This window comes from Perca fluviatilis, chromosome 2 (assembly GCF_010015445.1).
Source record: "Perca fluviatilis chromosome 2, GENO_Pfluv_1.0, whole genome shotgun sequence".
NCBI classification, from domain to species: domain Eukaryota; kingdom Metazoa; phylum Chordata; class Actinopteri; order Perciformes; family Percidae; genus Perca; species Perca fluviatilis.
The window spans coordinates 12603627-12620922 of record NC_053113.1 but is presented as its reverse complement, the minus strand read 5'-3'; the positions used below and the strand labels follow the sequence as shown (position 1 = coordinate 12620922).

The 17296-nt window shown below is 41.9% G+C and overlaps 2 protein-coding genes across 8 annotated transcripts in view; one reads left to right on the top strand and one right to left on the bottom strand.

Annotated features, from left to right (window-relative positions):
* Positions 1-407: 407 nt before the first annotated feature.
* ech1 (enoyl CoA hydratase 1, peroxisomal) lies at positions 408-7042 on the top strand. 2 transcript variants are annotated; one of them, XM_039790809.1, is made up of 10 exons: positions 408-790; positions 2041-2205; positions 3007-3095; positions 3178-3302; positions 3942-3990; positions 4455-4519; positions 4623-4693; positions 5102-5173; positions 5568-5718; positions 5850-5991. In XM_039790809.1, coding segments are annotated over exons 1-10 (894 nt in total). In that variant the 5' UTR covers positions 408-788; the 3' UTR covers positions 5955-5991. The 2 variants fall into 2 exon arrangements, with proteins under 2 accessions (XP_039646743.1, XP_039646735.1); XM_039790801.1 differs by having other exon boundaries at positions 409-790; positions 2037-2205; positions 5850-7042.
* Positions 6444-17296, bottom strand: part of cep295 (centrosomal protein 295) — a 26867-nt gene continuing 16014 nt past the window's right edge. For 5 of the 6 annotated variants that reach the window (XM_039790759.1, XM_039790782.1, XM_039790789.1 and 2 more), the window contains 11 exons: positions 16780-16995; positions 16188-16336; positions 14751-15201; positions 13557-13718; positions 12852-13285; positions 10908-11078; positions 10769-10829; positions 8246-8587; positions 7756-7852; positions 6705-6804; positions 6444-6570 (listed from right to left, as the gene is read on the bottom strand). In XM_039790759.1, coding sequence (XP_039646693.1) covers positions 6526-6570; positions 6705-6804; positions 7756-7852; positions 8246-8587; positions 10769-10829; positions 10908-11078; positions 12852-13285; positions 13557-13718; positions 14751-15201; positions 16188-16336; positions 16780-16995 — 2228 coding nt within the window. In that variant the 3' untranslated portion in view covers positions 6444-6525. The remainder of the gene's footprint in view (positions 6571-6704; positions 6805-7755; positions 7853-8245; positions 8588-10768; positions 10830-10907; positions 11079-12851; positions 13286-13556; positions 13719-14750; positions 15202-16187; positions 16337-16779; positions 16996-17296) is intronic. The other variant, XM_039790774.1, reaches the window with a different exon arrangement.

The window sequence follows — 17296 nt, the reverse complement described above, 5'->3', positions numbered from 1 at the left end:
TGACGACGGTAGATTACTGACATCCTTAATAGTAATACCTCAGGGACCCAATAACTGCTTTTACTGTTGTTTATTACACTTCTTCACTTTGCAATTTTTTTATTTTTTTTATTTACACTATTTGTGTTTATATTTTATTTTATTATTTTTAAATTTTATTTTATTATTAATTAATTATTGTTTATATTTTATTTTATTCCACACCTATATTTGTTATCAATTGTCTTGTATCGTGTACTGTACCTGTTTTGTATCTTGTTGTTTACACCTTATGTTTAAAAACTGTAGGCCCCATGTATAATTAATAAAGGCATACCTATTTTTTTCCCCAGTCTATTGCATACACATAGTGTTTATATCAATGGTATATACACATCATCTATGGTTCTCGAGTTTGCCTCGTCGGCCACCGTAGCAGGCTGTTTATAAAAGAGCTTGAGCTAACGTTAGTAGGAAGGAAGGGTTAATGAAAGTTAGTACACTGTTACATTTAGTGGGCTGCAAATTCCCTTTTGGCGCACACAGCAGTCGCAGCACCACTGTTCTTCTTGGCGTGCAGACAACGTTACCACAAAGAGGCAGCTGTTAATAACTAGTTAGCATTAGCTGGCGTCAGTGTGGCTCCACGCTAACGTTAGTTAACAGCACACTGAGCTACAGAGACAGGCGAAGCAGGTGAAGTGACTTCATTAACGTGTTATCTCTGTTTGCTGCGGTTATATTGACCTCTAAATAGTGTGCAAGGTCCGAAGGGCGATGTTGTCAGTTGCCAGGTCAGCTCTCACGAAATGTAAGTGACAATTGTTTATTTGGTCGTTTGCTGTTTATTGTCGTCTTTATTATAAATGAAAACGTGATGTAATGTTTATAAAATTCAAAGTGCACCAGCTGTTAGCGATACAGGTCTGTTAGCTCGCCCTAGTTTGTAGACTAAGTATTAAAAAACTGCGTTAAAAAAACTTTGAAGGGCTTTGTAGGTGAAAGGTCACCAGCATTTGTTGTTGTTGCAGCATGCAAGGTTGTATTGTAGAGCTCATCTCTTGGGCTCTAATATGTATTTTTTTTATACTTTACTCTTCAGTTAATAATTTTTTTCATCAACCGTTAACGTGCTGATTATTTTTTCAATTAATAGTTATGTCTATAAAATGTCAGAAAATATTGATAAATAAGATATACAACGAAATATGAAATGAAGATAATTGAATTAAAAAGCTGTATACATTGTTTGCATTACATATTCTAGGCCATATATATTATTTGTGCATTGTGCAAATAGCTGTGCACTACACATTTATGAGTCTAGCAGTGTAACATTGCTGATCTTATTTAGGTAATGCTACCAGCATTACGTCACAGATTACATCTATGTATTATCAACAGACCAAGATAATAAATTCCTTAAAGAGGTGTTTTGTATCTGCAACATAGACCGAAACAAACTGAACTCCACTTTGCCACACATTTGACCTTCCAAATATTTCCTGTCTTTCTCTTCTACTCCTATTTCTCCTTTGTGGCACTTTGTACTTCACTTATGTTGATTTAATGTATTTTTAGATTCTGTTTTCAGGATATTCCGTTTTCATTGCAGTGGAAAGAAAAATACCCTGAATCAGGGCTAGAAATAAAGATTATTTTCAATAATTAGTCTGTCTATTATCTATTTGAATACCCGTTATAAATCAATAGAAATACCACAAAATGGCGTGAACCTCCATCATGTTCTTTACATGTCTGGTTTTATCCAACTAATGGCACACAAACACAAAGATGGTCCATCATTAAATCCTCATAATGAGAAAAGCTGGAATCAGAATATTTGTTTTTTTCTTTTAATGATTTAAATTAATTAGAAAAATAGGTCATTTTTACCATGGCAGCCATTTAGCTTCCACTGCTCTCTGTATCGATCTCTTAATCTAAGTTCCTGTAACAGTTTATTGGCTACAAAGGTTTTTTTAGTCCCATCCTGTTGCAGTTGTTTTAGATGAACTTGTTGTGTTGTTTGTGTCGTTCTGTCTCTTTCCTCTCAGACAGGAGGTGCTGGCTGCCCAGTCGGGCTGTGGTCAGGGCCATGTCGTCCTCAGGCGGTGCCCCCTCCCCTTACACCACCCTCGCCATCAGTCACCCAGCAGAGTCCATCACACACGTAGAGCTGCACCGCCCGGAGAAACGTAACGCCATGAACAGAGCTTTCTGGAGGCAGGAATCTGTTTAAATTAATATGCAAAGACACCAAAAACACACAAAACAAAATTAACTATTATGTTTTTACATATGACACATTTAACGTATTAATCTGTTTTATTTAAATCCTTTTGAGCAATGTTCTGCAGTTGAGTTGCTAAAACTTACAAGTAGGGCTGGGCGATATGGAGAAAATCAAATATCACGATATTTTTGACTAAATTCCTCTATCGATACCGCAACGATATTAGATTGTCGACTATTGATGCTCAAAAATATTTACTCAATGAGATTTTTGATAAATAATCATCAGTAATGTGGATTTAGCCTAATGACTAAGTGGGTAAAGGCAAATAATAGAAGTTACAACAATCTGGTAAATTCAGAAAATGACATCACTCTACAGGCAGGATTAAGGAAAAACTACTGGCCCAATTTTCACGAAACTTTGTTAAAGGATGCAGCGAGGAAGAACCCATAAACGTTTGGAGCAGATACACAAATTATTTTTTACTGCTGTTAACAAGAAAGGGCATGGCCTTGGCGGAGATTTAAAAACCAACTAGCCCCCAAATGACTTTAAATAGATATTGAAAGATATTAAATAACATAACAGACTGTGTTGACTTAGTGAGCAAATGTTCCGAATTACAACAAACTTTTAAACATTAATAATATATAAATAAAAAATGTAAACTAATATTTAAAAGTAAATCACTGGAATATGTGATTCAAGCACTTATGTATACAAAAGTTTAGTAAATTTTTTTAAGTTTATCCAACACTGACAGGAAATGCATTTCTTTCTTCTCCCAGTGAGATGGTGGATTGCTTCAATGAGATAGCTGGCGACCCCGAATGCCGAGTGGTTGTGGTTTCTGGAGCCGGGAAGATCTTCACAGCTGGTAGGTATCGGTCTGTTTGCATTTAATGGCGCCAGCTTCGTAGTAAAGTTGTATTTATTCTCTGTGCTGTGTCACTGTCCAGGTATTGACCTGATGGACATGGCCAGCGACGTACTCCAACCGGAGGGCGACGACACGGCCAGAATTTCCTGGAACATGAGAAAAATAATCACCAAGTATCAAGAGACGTTCTCTGTCATAGAGAAGGTCAAGGAGTGTTTTATTTTTTTATCACACAGGAATTTGAAATCTACATTGTGTAATTTTTTTGAGTTGATTCTTAGCAAAAACCCCTTTGTTCTTTCACAAATATGTACTCATTCGTGTGTAATTACTTCCACCAACTAATCAGAGTATTCTCATAAGCGTAGAATCTGCCATTCAGAATAGATACGAGCGAGTCTTTTATACTGTCTATGCGGCAGCCATGTAGCGCCTCCATCTTTAAAATACATTAGCCAAAGAGGGACATACTTCTGCCTTTGCGCCAGGGGGAGATCACTTTCAGGGAAGCAAAAGAGGGAATTAAAACGACAGTGCAACAGGCAAAGCAACAAGACCAATTGGAGTGGCTAGAACAGCTGCGTGTAAACGATGGAGATACTAAGAGCTAAATTCAGGTTCGGCCACCGTAGGAGTTTAAATGCGCTCAGAATGGGAGGGGCTAGAAAGTAATATTCATTTGGTTGTCATATACAATTTCACCGCTAGATGGGAGAAATTCTTACACAATGTAGCTTTAAGATCTGAACGTTCAGACATGATTATGTATTTGGACAGCATTTTTAAAATGATGGGTTGTCAGTGTATTTTTCTGTGAAAGTTGATTGTGGTTTCTTCTTGTAGTGTCCAAAGCCTGTTGTGGTAGCTGTTCACGGAGCCTGTGTTGGGGGAGGTAGGACATCGTGATCACACGGTCATAGTGCAGCCAGGAATTCAGACCAGGGGCCCATATTACAAAGTAAGATTAGTGGGATAGCTGGCAAGATTTGGGCTTTAACTCTGGTTTTCTGGTGTCACGTAGCTGGCTCACTTTTTACCAGAGTAGAAAACCATGGTAACAGATGCTGCACGGCTAACCTGATCCAGAGAGGTCAGGATGAGAAATGTTGCCAGACTCAGTTAAACTTGCTTTGTGATACAGGCCCCAGAATGGTACACTTTGTGTGTTTGCATGGAAAATATGGCTGCTCTTTCACATCTCACTGTATCACTATGTTTTTAATCATTTAGATAAGTCTTCAGAAAATGTTACGATTATCTGCATGCTCAGGTAATCAGGAGGGTGTGTTATTAAAAGTGGAGAAAACTGAGTTTACACACTGTCATGTTCACTGTGGATGTTGTGCTCTGTGGCAGGTGTTGATCTGATCACAGCATGTGACATTCGCCTGTGTACCCAGGACGCCTGGTTCCAGATAAAGGTACGTACACGTCCATCTAATTATTACAATTTGGAACTGTGGTAAGGGAAAAAGGGAAATGAGAGTTGTACCACAGTTTCTGTGTTTCTGGTCGGCTGTACAGGAAGTTGATATTGGACTTGCAGCAGATGTTGGAACTCTCCAGAGACTTCCTAAAGTCATCGGCAGCCGCAGGTAAACCGCCCATTTTAATAAACCAAGAGAGTCTTGTGGGGAGGTCATGGGATTTAGTATGCGCATCAAATAGTGTGTTTGTATGAGCTACTTCTCCATAGTCAGTGTGTTAGCTACAGTAGATGGCGGTCGGCATGCCCCCAGTTCGGAGAAACCGGGAGGAGTACCCACACGGATTCTGAGCAATGTCCTGCTGTTGACAGGGGCAGCAGTTATATGGATTTAGACACTTACAAAAAGGACCACCTAAAAGAAAGAAAAACTATTTAAGTGTACATTGTATTTAGAAAATGTTCACAGCTTTACCTTGCTGGCGGACAGCCCTTCAAACGGGGAACTGAAGCAGTTATCCATGCTCTCTCTAAAAGCCACCACACTCGTGATTAATAGCTCTCCCTCTTTCTGTAGCCTAGTGAACGAGTTGGCTCTGACAGCCAGGAAGCTGTATGCCGATGAAGCCAAAAGCAGCGGACTGGTCAGGTGAGCTTATATGTACACTATATATACACTTGCATACAGCAGGGGTTTTCTTTCGTTAAGCAGTATTGTTTTTACTAAACCTAAAAAGTTGTTGGCCAGTTTTGATTTTGTCAGTGTAGATTTGGACGTGTTGGGCCATCACCTCAGTTAAAAAGTGATCAGCTGCATCGACAGTTATTGGTACACTGGTCGACTCAGCCACTCCAGAGGTGGTGTAGCTTACAGGCCCAACATTTTGTAAATCTTTACAGCTGTGTCTCTCAAAGAATCACCCGCAACATAACATCAGGATCACAATCGTGATGGGGAGGATTCAAATGAATATGGACGTTGCTGTATGAGATCACCTTTTTAAGCAAGGATTCTTATATTTTTCAACACCTTTCCTCTCCAGCCGAGTGTTTGCAGATAAGGAGGCCATGATGGCCGGAGCTCTGGAGATGGCCGGGGAGATCGCCGGTCGCAGCCCTGTAGCGGTGCAGGGCACCAAAGTCAACCTGATCTATTCCAGAGACCACAGTGTAGCAGAGGGACTGAACTACATGGTGAGATAACTATATTCTAAAACAACAATGGAGGATTTTTCTGAGCATGTTTATTTAGTCAGAATCCCCGTGACCATGGAGCTGCCTTTTTATATTAGCCTACACTAAATACCTTGTTCATCCTTCCCCAGGCTACCTGGAACATGAGCATGCTTCAGACTCAAGACGTGATGAAATCAGCTCAGGCCGCCATGGAGAAGAAGAGTCCCAAGACAATAGCTTTCTCCAAACTCTAAACCTCACTGACGCAAAGTTCAGATATACAAACACAAAAGCTGCCATTGTGGCCTTTCTGTGTGAAGGGGAACCACATCTATACTCTCTGGCAATCTGTGGCCACTTGAAGATGATGTAGTGAGATTTAAGATTTGGAGGCTTGAATCCACAGTTGGAAATATGACAGTCCTTCTTGGGATTGGTTTCCAAAGAAATGCATTATTATTTGGGTGGAAAAGCCTTTTAAACAGCATTTTGATAAGTCATCCATGTGTAAAATTGGAATAATAAGTAAGTTCAGGTTAACCTCTTCCCCCAGATGATGTCAAACTGTAATATAACAAGGGATTTTCTGAACTTGTCGCTGTAAAAAAAATAGCTGGTTTTTTAAATCTATAATCGACTTCATGAATGTTTAATCTTATTAAAGAAACTAATCTGGTAAAAATCTGATTTCGAAATAGCCATATTTACCTGTTATTTTCTAAAATGATTTAACAAAAGGCAGATTAAAATAACTTAAAATGCTTTATTGATAAAAACTTAAATTATACACAAACTTAAATTTACAAAAGTGGAACTAGAACACATTCACAGTGTCTGCGTCTGCTTGGCACGAAGTTTCTGTAAGGTTTTCTGTGAAGAGATGGTAGAAAAATATTCAACTCAGAATTCATGCAACTAAAACATTTGGTGCTCACAGTTCTGTAATAAGCCTAGTCTTTAAAAAATTGTTCTCAAACAAACGCTCATGATTCACGCGTTTTTACCTTGTGGAACTCCTTGGCCTTCAGTCGGTTTCTTGCACAAGCTTCCTGTCTGTTCCTGATCGCTTGCTGAAGCTTCACTTCCTCCAGCTGCTTATACAGTCTGCAGCAACACACATACACTGCAATGTGAACAACTCTCCCATATTCAAAAACTAGAGTGCTAAAACCAAGATTTGTCAGTGTAGTATGAACTCTGGGACTGCTCCAAAGACAAGGAATTGGGAAAGATGTAATAGATGACACAGAGCACCAAGGGGAATGTTTGGAGTATATTGTACATGTTCTGTGTCAGAACTGAGAACACCAATAAAATAAAAACATTCTGCAGGTCCACAAAATCAGTCTCCCATTCATTGTCTAAGGAGGTGCTCCAGACTTTTCACCTGATATCACAAGTTTGAGACCTACTTCCCTGGTTTCTGTCTTTGAGAGAGAGTAGCTCATGTAATGAAATATTAATTGAACTTTCCTAGGCGATGAAAATAACAATTTTAAAAGATAATTTTTTGAGGCTTTTCCCTTTGATAGTGACAGTGGATAGACAGGAAAGGTGGAAGAGAGATTGGGGGATGACACGCAGCAAAGGGGCGCAGGTCGGACTCGAACCCGGGCCACTGCAAAGGACCCTACATGGGGCGCATGCTCGTACGGGGTGGGCTAGAGGTCGCCCCACATGTTGGAATTCTTAATTTAGGTGGTGTTCCCTTTTAATGCAAGTAATCAAGTTTGGGATTTTCCCCTTCAATAATTATTCAATTAGAAGTAGTAGTACGGAGAAGCAACATTAACTCCACAGTAGACAGAGTAGAGGTCAAAGCTAATATTGTAGCAGTACCTCTTTTTTTTTTTTTAAGATTATTTTTTGGCCATTTTCAGCCTTTATTTTGATAGGACAGCAGAAGACATTAAAGGGGAGAGAGGGGGGAATGACATGCAGCAAAGGGCCGCAGGTCGGAGTCGAACTCTGGTCCCCTGCGTCGAGGAGTAAACCTCTATATATGGGCGCCTGCTCTACCAGGTGAGCTATCTAGGCGCCCGATTGTAGCAGTACCTCTGAGTTCTCTGGTGCATCTCAGAGACATCCAGTTTCCTTTGCTCCGGTGTGCAGCTCTTCACCTCGTCCACCTTTTTCAGCCTGAAATCGCTCACTGAGGGAAACACAGAAAATGACTTAATGTTTGCACAGATTGTTGCTGACAACTTAACAAAGCACCGACTTATGGCTGGCCTACAAATTAAACTTAACAGGTCATTATTTCTCTCAAGGAAGCCATACAACACGTAGTACAGCACAGAGCCAGCTGGGTGTAAAATCAGATTAAAGACATTTCAGGGAGGTGAATGACTGGGATAATTGTGAGTAGGGACTAGTAGTTTTCATCAAGGTACATTTTTAAATTATGCCTTAGGTACAAATGTTCACCACGAGACCAAAAGGTACAACAAACAGCTCCAACTTGTGGGCCTGATACTAATGTAGGGCTCGTGGTACTTAAAGTGAGATGACTCAAAGTGTCCAATGGTATAAAAAGTTAAGATACCTGGAGGGGGAAGCTGGGGCTTTTTCGGCTTGATAAAGCCAGATTTCTCAGTAGTTTGATGCAGTTCAGCCTGTCCCCCCTTTGACTTGGTATTAGTCTTATGTTGAGGTTCTGTCTTCAACTTTTCCTTACAGGTGACTGGTTGAGATTCCTGAGCTTTAGACTGCTCTCCGGCTTCAGATGGAGCTTGGACCTCAGGTTGAATCTTGGCACGAGTCGCTTTAGCCTTAATTTCCTCCACCCTGCGGGACGATCTCTGGAGCAGCGCCCTGCGCTTCTCATGGTGGACCTCCTGCAGGCCTCTGCTAGGACCCCACTGAAACTCCAGGAGCATCACTGAATCTAGGGAGGAAAAGTTTACACGAGTTTACAATGTTCTGACAGAAAAAAGGATGCGAAAAAAAGCATTTGTCGCGTCAGATGGCCAAAAGCCAAGAGCTAGGTTCTGCGTGAGGTTTCTGCCTGTTAGAAAGGTTTTCCTGGTTGCTGTCACACCAAATGCATGCTCTTGGGGGAAACTGCTAGGTGTCTGTAAATTACCTACCCTATCTGTAAAGTGTCCTGAGATAACGTCCGTTATGATTTGACACTACACACAAAATGAAATTGAATTATTGCTATTGCTTTTTTTGTTCCTGATCACATCCACATTTAAGTTTCTCCACAATTCCGCATCTCACACATGCAGCACTCCCATCAGCGTTATATCTCAGTTAGATATACTGAGTCTCTAACTCAGGGGTCTCAAACTCGCGGCCCGCGGGCCAATTGCGGCCCGCGGGACGATAGTTTGTGGCCCCCGCCTTAATATGAAAGTTTAATGTTAGTGCAGCCCACGAGTTTGATATGTATGGTACTTTACAGTGTTGTTTGCGGATCTGAACGAACCCACCAATCACGGTGGGGTATATGGCTCTCGGGGGCGGGACATCGGCCGGGCTTGATGCAAGCAGAGAAACATTCCTCAATGAGTGAAAGTTACAGCCGCGTTGCCATGGAGTGTTTTCTTCCGTGCCTGGCTGGCTGCCTCGTTTCTATTGGGCACATGTGGACATTCGTCCAAGCGCGCTGCGTTCACAACACTTCACTTATTTGAAGTTGCTGCCCAGGACATTATACGTAGCCTATATATATGTATATAAATGTATATACATTTATATAGCTCTCGTTATATATATATAACGAGGGGTTAAATTGGGCCGGGGCTCTCCGGGGCTCAGCTCCGGCACATAAGCCTGCTAGTTTGTCCAGATGTGCCTGCTTGCAGTCTAAATATGTCACAAAAGATTTGATGAAAGTGATGCTTTTGAAAACATGATATTTGAATGATGATACATGAATAAATGACATTTTTTTGAAATGGCATGTCTATTTTGTCTCGGCGGAGCTGAGAACAATCAGAACACGGCAACAACCCGCCCAGAACTGCAGACATTTCACCACCGCGGGTCAACTACATAACGCCAAAGTGTCTCCGTCGGTAGGATTAACAGATAAAATGCCTTCTCATAAAGCTAAAAACCCCGTTCGCAACCTCCACCGGCCGCTACGAGTTCATGTCGCTGACCAAGCCGTTGAACCAGTGCTCACGCATGGCCACTTCCGCGCAGAAGGCTCAGGGCATAGGAGCGGGGCGCGCCTCGCAAAAAAAAAAACAACCTTTTTTTGGGTTTGTGTGTGTGTGTGTGTGTGTGTGTGTGTGTGTGTGTGTGTGTGTGTGTGTGTGTGTGTGTGTGTGTGTGTGTGTGTGTGTGTGTAAGTAAAGAGAGAGAATGGGAGAAGACGTTTGTGTGAGGTGGACCTGGTCACCACAGACCCAAATCTTCTCAGCTGTTGCTACTGTCATGCTGCACTGTCTCTTCATGTGGCACATTATGTTTATTGGCACATTGTATGGGTCACTTCTTATATCATAACAAGGTAATACAATGTGTAATCAAGTGATGACTAATTAACAGTAATGCAAATGCTAAATGCCCAAATACCTGATGATACTACAACAATGCAGAGTATAGGCTCTTAACCTTGCAGTTTTGCACATATCATGTAAGACTCAATTTCTCCAAAACTCTCCAGAAAGTGCCATTTAACGGTTTATTTTTGTATGTATGTATGTATGTATGTATGTATGTATGTATGTATGTATGTATGTATGTGTATATATATATATATGTATGTGTATGTATATATATATATATATATATATATATATATATATATATATATATATATATATATATATATATATATATATATATATATATATATATATACACACGTCAATGGCACTTAGAGAGTTAATATGAGGTCTCTCTCTCTGACAAAGTAAATCAAAGTGATGCGTACGCGGCGGGATAAAAGAATATAAATAATAAAAATAAAGAGATTTGAGAAGATTGGAATTTTTTTAACAAAGCTTTTCTTGTGGAAAACCTGATGCGGCCCAGCCTCACCCAGACTCTGCCTCCAGCGGCCCCCAGGTAAATTGAGTTTGAGACCCCTGCTCTAACTGTTGCGATTTACCTGGGTGCGTTTGGTTCTTGTCCTCTGGAGTCTCATCCGGTGACGACGTGGATTCCGTCCCCTAGAGAAGACAAGGGTTTGCGTTCAGAGATCTGAAAGACGCCTGCAGCTAAAGTCAACAACATGTATAGACAGTCACCTCTGTCTCATGGCCTGTCTGTCCCTCTTCCCTCGCTCCATCTGGAGGTTTGTCTTCCCAAATTCCCTCGTCCTCAGCGATGGTCGTCTCTTGGTCCTGCAGCGTGGTATCTGTCAGGCTCACTAGTGTTATCTCCGACTGCTCCAGGATCCCCTTCTCACTGGCGCCCCCCCCCCCAAACAAAAAAAAAAAAAAAAAAAAAAAAAACAAAAAAAAACCCAACAAAAAATAAAAAAAAAAAAAAAAAAAAACCCACATTTTTTAAAAATAAAAAAACCCCCCCCCCATTTTTTTTTTTTTTTTTTTTTTACACACCCCCCCCCAAAAAAACAACTCCATACTTTCTTTTTTTATCTCCATGCGTGCTGTAACGCTGTCTGACGGCTCCAGCATTAGCTTAGCCTAGCACAGATCCTGCAGGTAACTGGTTCCAACTAGCCTACTGCTCCACTTATGACCTGTCTCTCTTAGTTACCTGTTATAGTTACGCTGTTATAGTCCTAGACTGCCGAGGGACTTCCTTCCTTTGACACACTGAGCTGCTCTCTCCTCTCCCTTTCTATTACCGTTACTATTACTATTACTATTTGTGTGCAGCCCGTCCCAGAAATTACTAAGTTACTAAAGTTACTAATCCTAGCTTCTGGGGAGTTTACTCCCCGGAGTCCTTATGCTTTTTTCCCCCAGCGTATTTCCTTGGAGAACGTTGGCACCAAGATCCTGGTCGCAGCTGTCGCCATGGTCCTGCTGCACTCCCTGCTGAACTCAGTGATGCCCTGCAATGTCATGCTGCGTCATGCTGAACCCTGCAGCTTCCCGCTACATCCAGTCACTGTTCCATTATTAATGTGACTACTATCTCCACTGTTCATCACACCCCCAACCGGCTCGTCAGACACCGCGTACCAAGAGCCTGGGTCTGTCCGAGGTTTCTTCCCAAGAGGGAGTTTTTCCTCGCCACTGTCGCACTGCTTGCTCTTGAGGGAATTACTGGAACTGTTGGAATTGTTGGGGCTTTGTAAATTATAGAGTGTGGTCTAGACCTACTCTATCTGTAAAGTGTCTCGAGATAACTTATGTTATGATTTGATACTATAAATAAAATTGAATTGAATTGAACTCAGCCAATGACACAGCACACAAGTTATAACAATAAACGAGAGAGGACAACACGGTTTAAAAGCATTAAAGGAACACGCCGACTTATTGGGACTTTAGCTTATTCACCGTAACCCCCAGAGTAAGACAAGTCCATACATACCCTTCTCATCTCCGTGCGTGCTGTAACGCTGTCTGACGGCTCCAGCATTAGCTTAGCTTAGCACAGATCCTGCAGGTAACTGGTTCCAACTAGCCTACTGCTCCGAATTGTGACAAAAGTGACAAAATAACGCCAACATGTTCCTGTTTACATGTTGTGATTTGTAGAGTCACAGCGTGTACAAAAAACAACGCAACATGAGACACAGCCATCTTCTAACCGTAAACAAACCGGGAACTATATTCTCAGACAGGCTTGCTGCGAGCATATCACTCTGCTCAAGTACTATATTCTTCCGCCTGAGAATACAGTTCCCGGTTTGTTAACGGTTAGAAGATGGCTGTGTCTCATGTTATGTTGTTTTTTGTACACGCCACAATCTACAAATCACAATATTAATAGCAACAAGTTTGATTTTGTCACTTTCCGCGAGCAGTAGGCTTACTGGAACCATTCACCTGCCTGTTCTGTGATGGGCTGATGCCGCTGGAGCCGTGGGCCAGCGTTACAGCACGCACAGAGATGAGAAGGGTATGTATCGACTTGTCTAACTCTGGGGGTTACGGTGAATAAGATAAATTCCCAATAAGTCGGCGTGTTCCTTTAAGTGGTCATTTTCCAAAATAAACGGTGACCTTAGATTCTACAAATAACAGCCTGCAGTTGAAGCGTGACAATCGCACCCATATCTTATCTGAGACAGGACAGAGGTCGCTGAATGGGACTGCATCTCCCAGCCTTTCAGAAATGACGTTTCTGTCTGCATCCGCTCCCTCTGGCGACATCATGGTGGGAGACAGCACGAGGACAGAGTCTCTTGGTTGGTACTGGGAGGTGGCGAGCTGGGAGAAGGATTCCTGCGAGGCGGGGGAATCCGCTACGCAGCCGGACGGATCCTCTGTTCTGACACGCTCGGGTGAAGGTTCAGACTCAACAGTGTGGATTTCAACCTCCTCAGAAGGTGTGGAAACACGGCTTCCCCCGCTGGCTGGCTGTCCTTCAGGGGAGGTGGCACGCCCATCGTGTTCGGGCTGGTGAAAGGTCATGGAGGGGTCTGCTGTTTCGTTGTGGGTGACCTCAGCCAGAAGCGGGTGGAATGAGTCTGAACCTGGAAACACTAAAGATGGTGATAAACATGAACATAAAAGCACATTTAAGTTTCTCACTAGGTTAGAAACAGACATGCAAAGATGGCTGACATCTAAAACATTAGTTAAAAGAACCGCATGAACACATTTGACTCTTTTTGCTTCAAGTTTCCTGAATTCAACTTTAACCTGGCTTGAGCTACAAACTGAGACAACAGATACATATTTGTTCGTGATCGTATTCTCCTTCGGGTACAACCACCACAAGGTCATTTTAGAATTCACTATTTTATGCCTCACCTTCAGTCCTCTCTGGGCCCAGGTCCATGTTGGTTTGGTCCTGCGGATGTGGATTCACAGCCGGGACAGAAGGACTGTGTGACCAGGCTTCAGGAGGCAACACTGGGTATGACGGCCCACTGGCCTCAGTGGAGACACCAAGATCTACATGGGTTCTTTCATCTAGAAACAGCAGATCAGATGACAAACTCACAAACTTTTTTTCCCTACGTTGAAGAAGTAGATCAGGGACACACATTTGTAATCTTCTGCCACAAATCTTGATTGGGTCCAGTTGGATGTCTGAGAGGACAACTCCATATGTTCAAATGGTCTTTTAAGTTGTAGAAAGTCCTCTTTACGAATAGATGTTATTTAGTTTTGTACATGGAGAACAAAACTCTGTATAATGGTTCAACCAGACTGACGACAAAAGATCCCTCTGAGCAACAGTTGAATAGGAAGAGAAGAAATCAGCAGTCATTGGTAAAAGAAACTGGAAGCTTAGCATCAACATGTGTGCAGATTTAAATACAAACAGTTTACTGTTTCAGTGTCAAGTGTTCAATAATGCAGCCTATATATCTAATATCAGCTGAACATACTATTGCCTGACAAATAACAGTTTAATCCTCTTCAGTCTAACCATTGAGAAGTCTGCAGAGGGCCCAAAGAAAAACAATATTTAGAGCACGTTGCACCGTTGTGCTTCAATAAAGTTAAGTTAAAAGGGTCAGTGACGCTTTTCTGGACAAAGTTCCAGCAGTATTCTCCATGACTTGCAACGCTATGGGACATTGACTAAATTAAAGTTTGAATCATTTAGTAGTTCTTTTGGTGCCAAAACTATTTCACATAATATGTTACATAATACTGTCTGAATTATACTGTCTTTATCTCTGTTAAAATAGTTATTACAAACTTTTTGAACAGCAGTGTATTCATGTTAACGCTCACATTAAATATGCTGATATAAACTGACTCAGAGCAATTCACTTTTAACTCAACTGTATTCATTCATAAAGAGCTGTGTGAATCGAGGGGTCACTGCCTAACTAAACATAAAAAAAATAGCATCAATAGATGTGTTACCAGTGGATAATGTTTCAACTGCAAATGCAACTAACAGTTGATTTAATTTAATCATGGGAAATGGCCATGATGAACTTATTTAAGTTAATCACTAGGGTGGAGTCCTCGTACACCTTTCTTTACCTGAGCGTCCACTGTGCTGCCCCGCAGACTCATCCAGCTCCCCAACCAGCGGTCTCATTCTGCTCTCATCCAACCACGTGGTCGACCGCTCCAATGGCATCTGACCCATCAGCTGACCGGCATAAAAGTCCTGCCCACCACTCAGCCAATGGGAGCTGGTCTGATGGGAGAGTCGACCAATCATTCGACTCAGAGTGGAATCCCATCCACCTTGATCAAAGCTCATTGAAACAGGCCGACCTGTCAGCTGACCAATCATGGACGAGTGAGCCGATGGGTGACCGACCAGGCGCTCCATGGCTGAGTCCCTCTGGTCAACAGCGAAACAGGATGACTGGTCCGCCAGCTGGCCAATCAGAGGTCTGAAAGAGTCCTCCTCTTGGTCCACAGCCAGTGACGTGTCCTCGCCTGAGAAGTGCTCCAGGATCGGATTGACTGTATTGTCCCGTTCCTGTAGCAAAAACAAAAACACTGATTGAATGTTGGGTATTTATTTAACAGCAAAACTATTTATAACTGACTTCCATTTATGATATAAGTTCTGAAATAAAATGGAAACTATGCAGAGTCAAAGTCAAACTGTTTAAAGATGCAAAGTGCAGTAACATCAACCAGCACGCCATATAATACTTTTTGCAGATTCTTTAAAGTGCCCATATTATGAAAAGAAATCACTTTTTCTGGGATTTGGGGTGTTATTTTGTGTCTCTGGTGCTTCCACATGTATAAAAACTTGGAAAAAAAATCCATCCATGCTGTTCTGAGTGAGATACGGGTTTCTGAATGTATCCTGTCTTCAGTCTCTGGGTGAGCTGTTCAGAATCTGCACGGCTTTCTACGTCACTAGCCGAAACGCCGGGCTAACCGCTAGCATGCTAGCGCTAGCTCCCTCGTTCTCAATGGCAAAACACTGCTACAACACGCACTAGTTCACCATAATCTACAATATAACTACTTACATGTCCCTGTTCTGCAGGTATTCCACGCAAAAGTTGGAAGTGCGCCCTTGTTTAGAAGAAGTCTCCCGGCTAATCCCGCCTCGTACTGACTGAAGTTGGAGAAACAGATAGCTAGCTAGCTCCTTAACTACCTACTGCGCATGTGTGACTCCCAACAAAGATGGAACAGAAGTGGGATGTCTCACTCTGTAGCTAAAACAGAGAGCTCAACACACAGGGTGAAAAGAGGAGCTGTAGCAATGTGCAGTACAACAAAAATATGATGTTTTTTGAAAGTTAAACCATGTAAACCTATTCTGGTACAACCTCTAAATACAATTATGAACCTGAAAATGAGCATAACATGGGTGCTTTAAAGTACAAGTTTATTGTTTTTAATTGTTAACAAGTTAAAATATTTTCCCCAAGTGACCACAAAAAACATCAAGGTTACAACTTTTAATTACAAAAAAAAAAATAAGGATTGCGAGTCACTGACCAGGCCACTCCTCCGTGCTCCTGCGGTGTCTGAGGGAAGAGACTGGTGAGGCGTAGAGCTTTCCTCCTCCCCTCTCCTCTCCGAGACTCGAACCAAAGACTGCTGGGAGACTGAAGAGCCTGTTTCTTCCATATATGAGGATTCACTGTCTGCCGGCCAACAAAGAAGAAGAAACAAGACGCTGTACTAACATGATGCAGTCTAACACTAACACACACATTTCAGACGTTGGAATCACACCTCTGCACACCTGGAACAATCGCTGTGTGTCACTTTTCGTGTGTACAACTAAGTGAAACCGCTTGAATGCCCTAGACGAGAGACGTATGGTGGTACGGTTATCGCATCTCGCCCCTCGATTTGAATGCAGATCTTTTTGCCTTTGACAAACATTTTCAGAAGTGGTCGGAAGACACACTGTAAAAAGAAGTAGTAGTTTGCTTAAAGCGTACCGATCTTAACTTGTACCATCAAACTTACTGAGGTGTTTTAAATAATTGCAGTAAACTAACACCGATGAGGCAACTGACACCAATCTATCAAGCTGAAGACAGAAATGATACTCTTGTAAATGTGTGCAGTATATGTATACCTGTGGTTTTGCCAGCAGTGCTGAGCGAGATGTTTAGCTCCCTTGTGTATCTGTCTATAATGTGCTGGATGCTGCTGTCATTAAACAGAGAGTCTACAGCCAAACCAGGACGGGCTTCAGTCGAGCTTTCCTTAATACCGAAGCTTTGACCGGATGGAGAGGAAACGCCAGGTGAATCGGCTCCTTGTTCTAAACGTCTTAGAGACGGGGATTTATCTAATGAAGAAATGGGAGAAAAAAGAAGAGATTAGATTAAGGCTATAATAAAGTTAGAAATGCAATCAGCGTGTTGTCTGGTGAATATACACATTAAAAAGGTCATGTGTACATATTGTCACCTTAAAAAGGATGAATATAACAAAACGACATGAATGCACAGCAGCACTCAACAGACGGCAGAATGAAGCATATTCCAACAGGTCACACAATAATGCTCAATAACTGGAAGCACACACTCAGATTCTCTAGTGAACAATGAAGAGCCAAGTCATGTTGGTAAGGGGATTTAAATACGGTA

Bases quoted from the DNA above. Each gene is read 5' to 3' on its own strand.
- ech1 (XM_039790801.1), top strand. From the start codon at position 757: ATGTTGTCAGTTGCCAGGTCAGCTCTCACGAAAT. The intron at 4,520-4,622 runs GTACGTACACGT...TCGGCTGTACAG, and splicing joins ACGCCTGGTTCCAGATAAAG to GAAGTTGATATTGGACTTGC. The intron at 5,174-5,567 runs GTGAGCTTATAT...TTTCCTCTCCAG, and splicing joins AAAAGCAGCGGACTGGTCAG to CCGAGTGTTTGCAGATAAGG.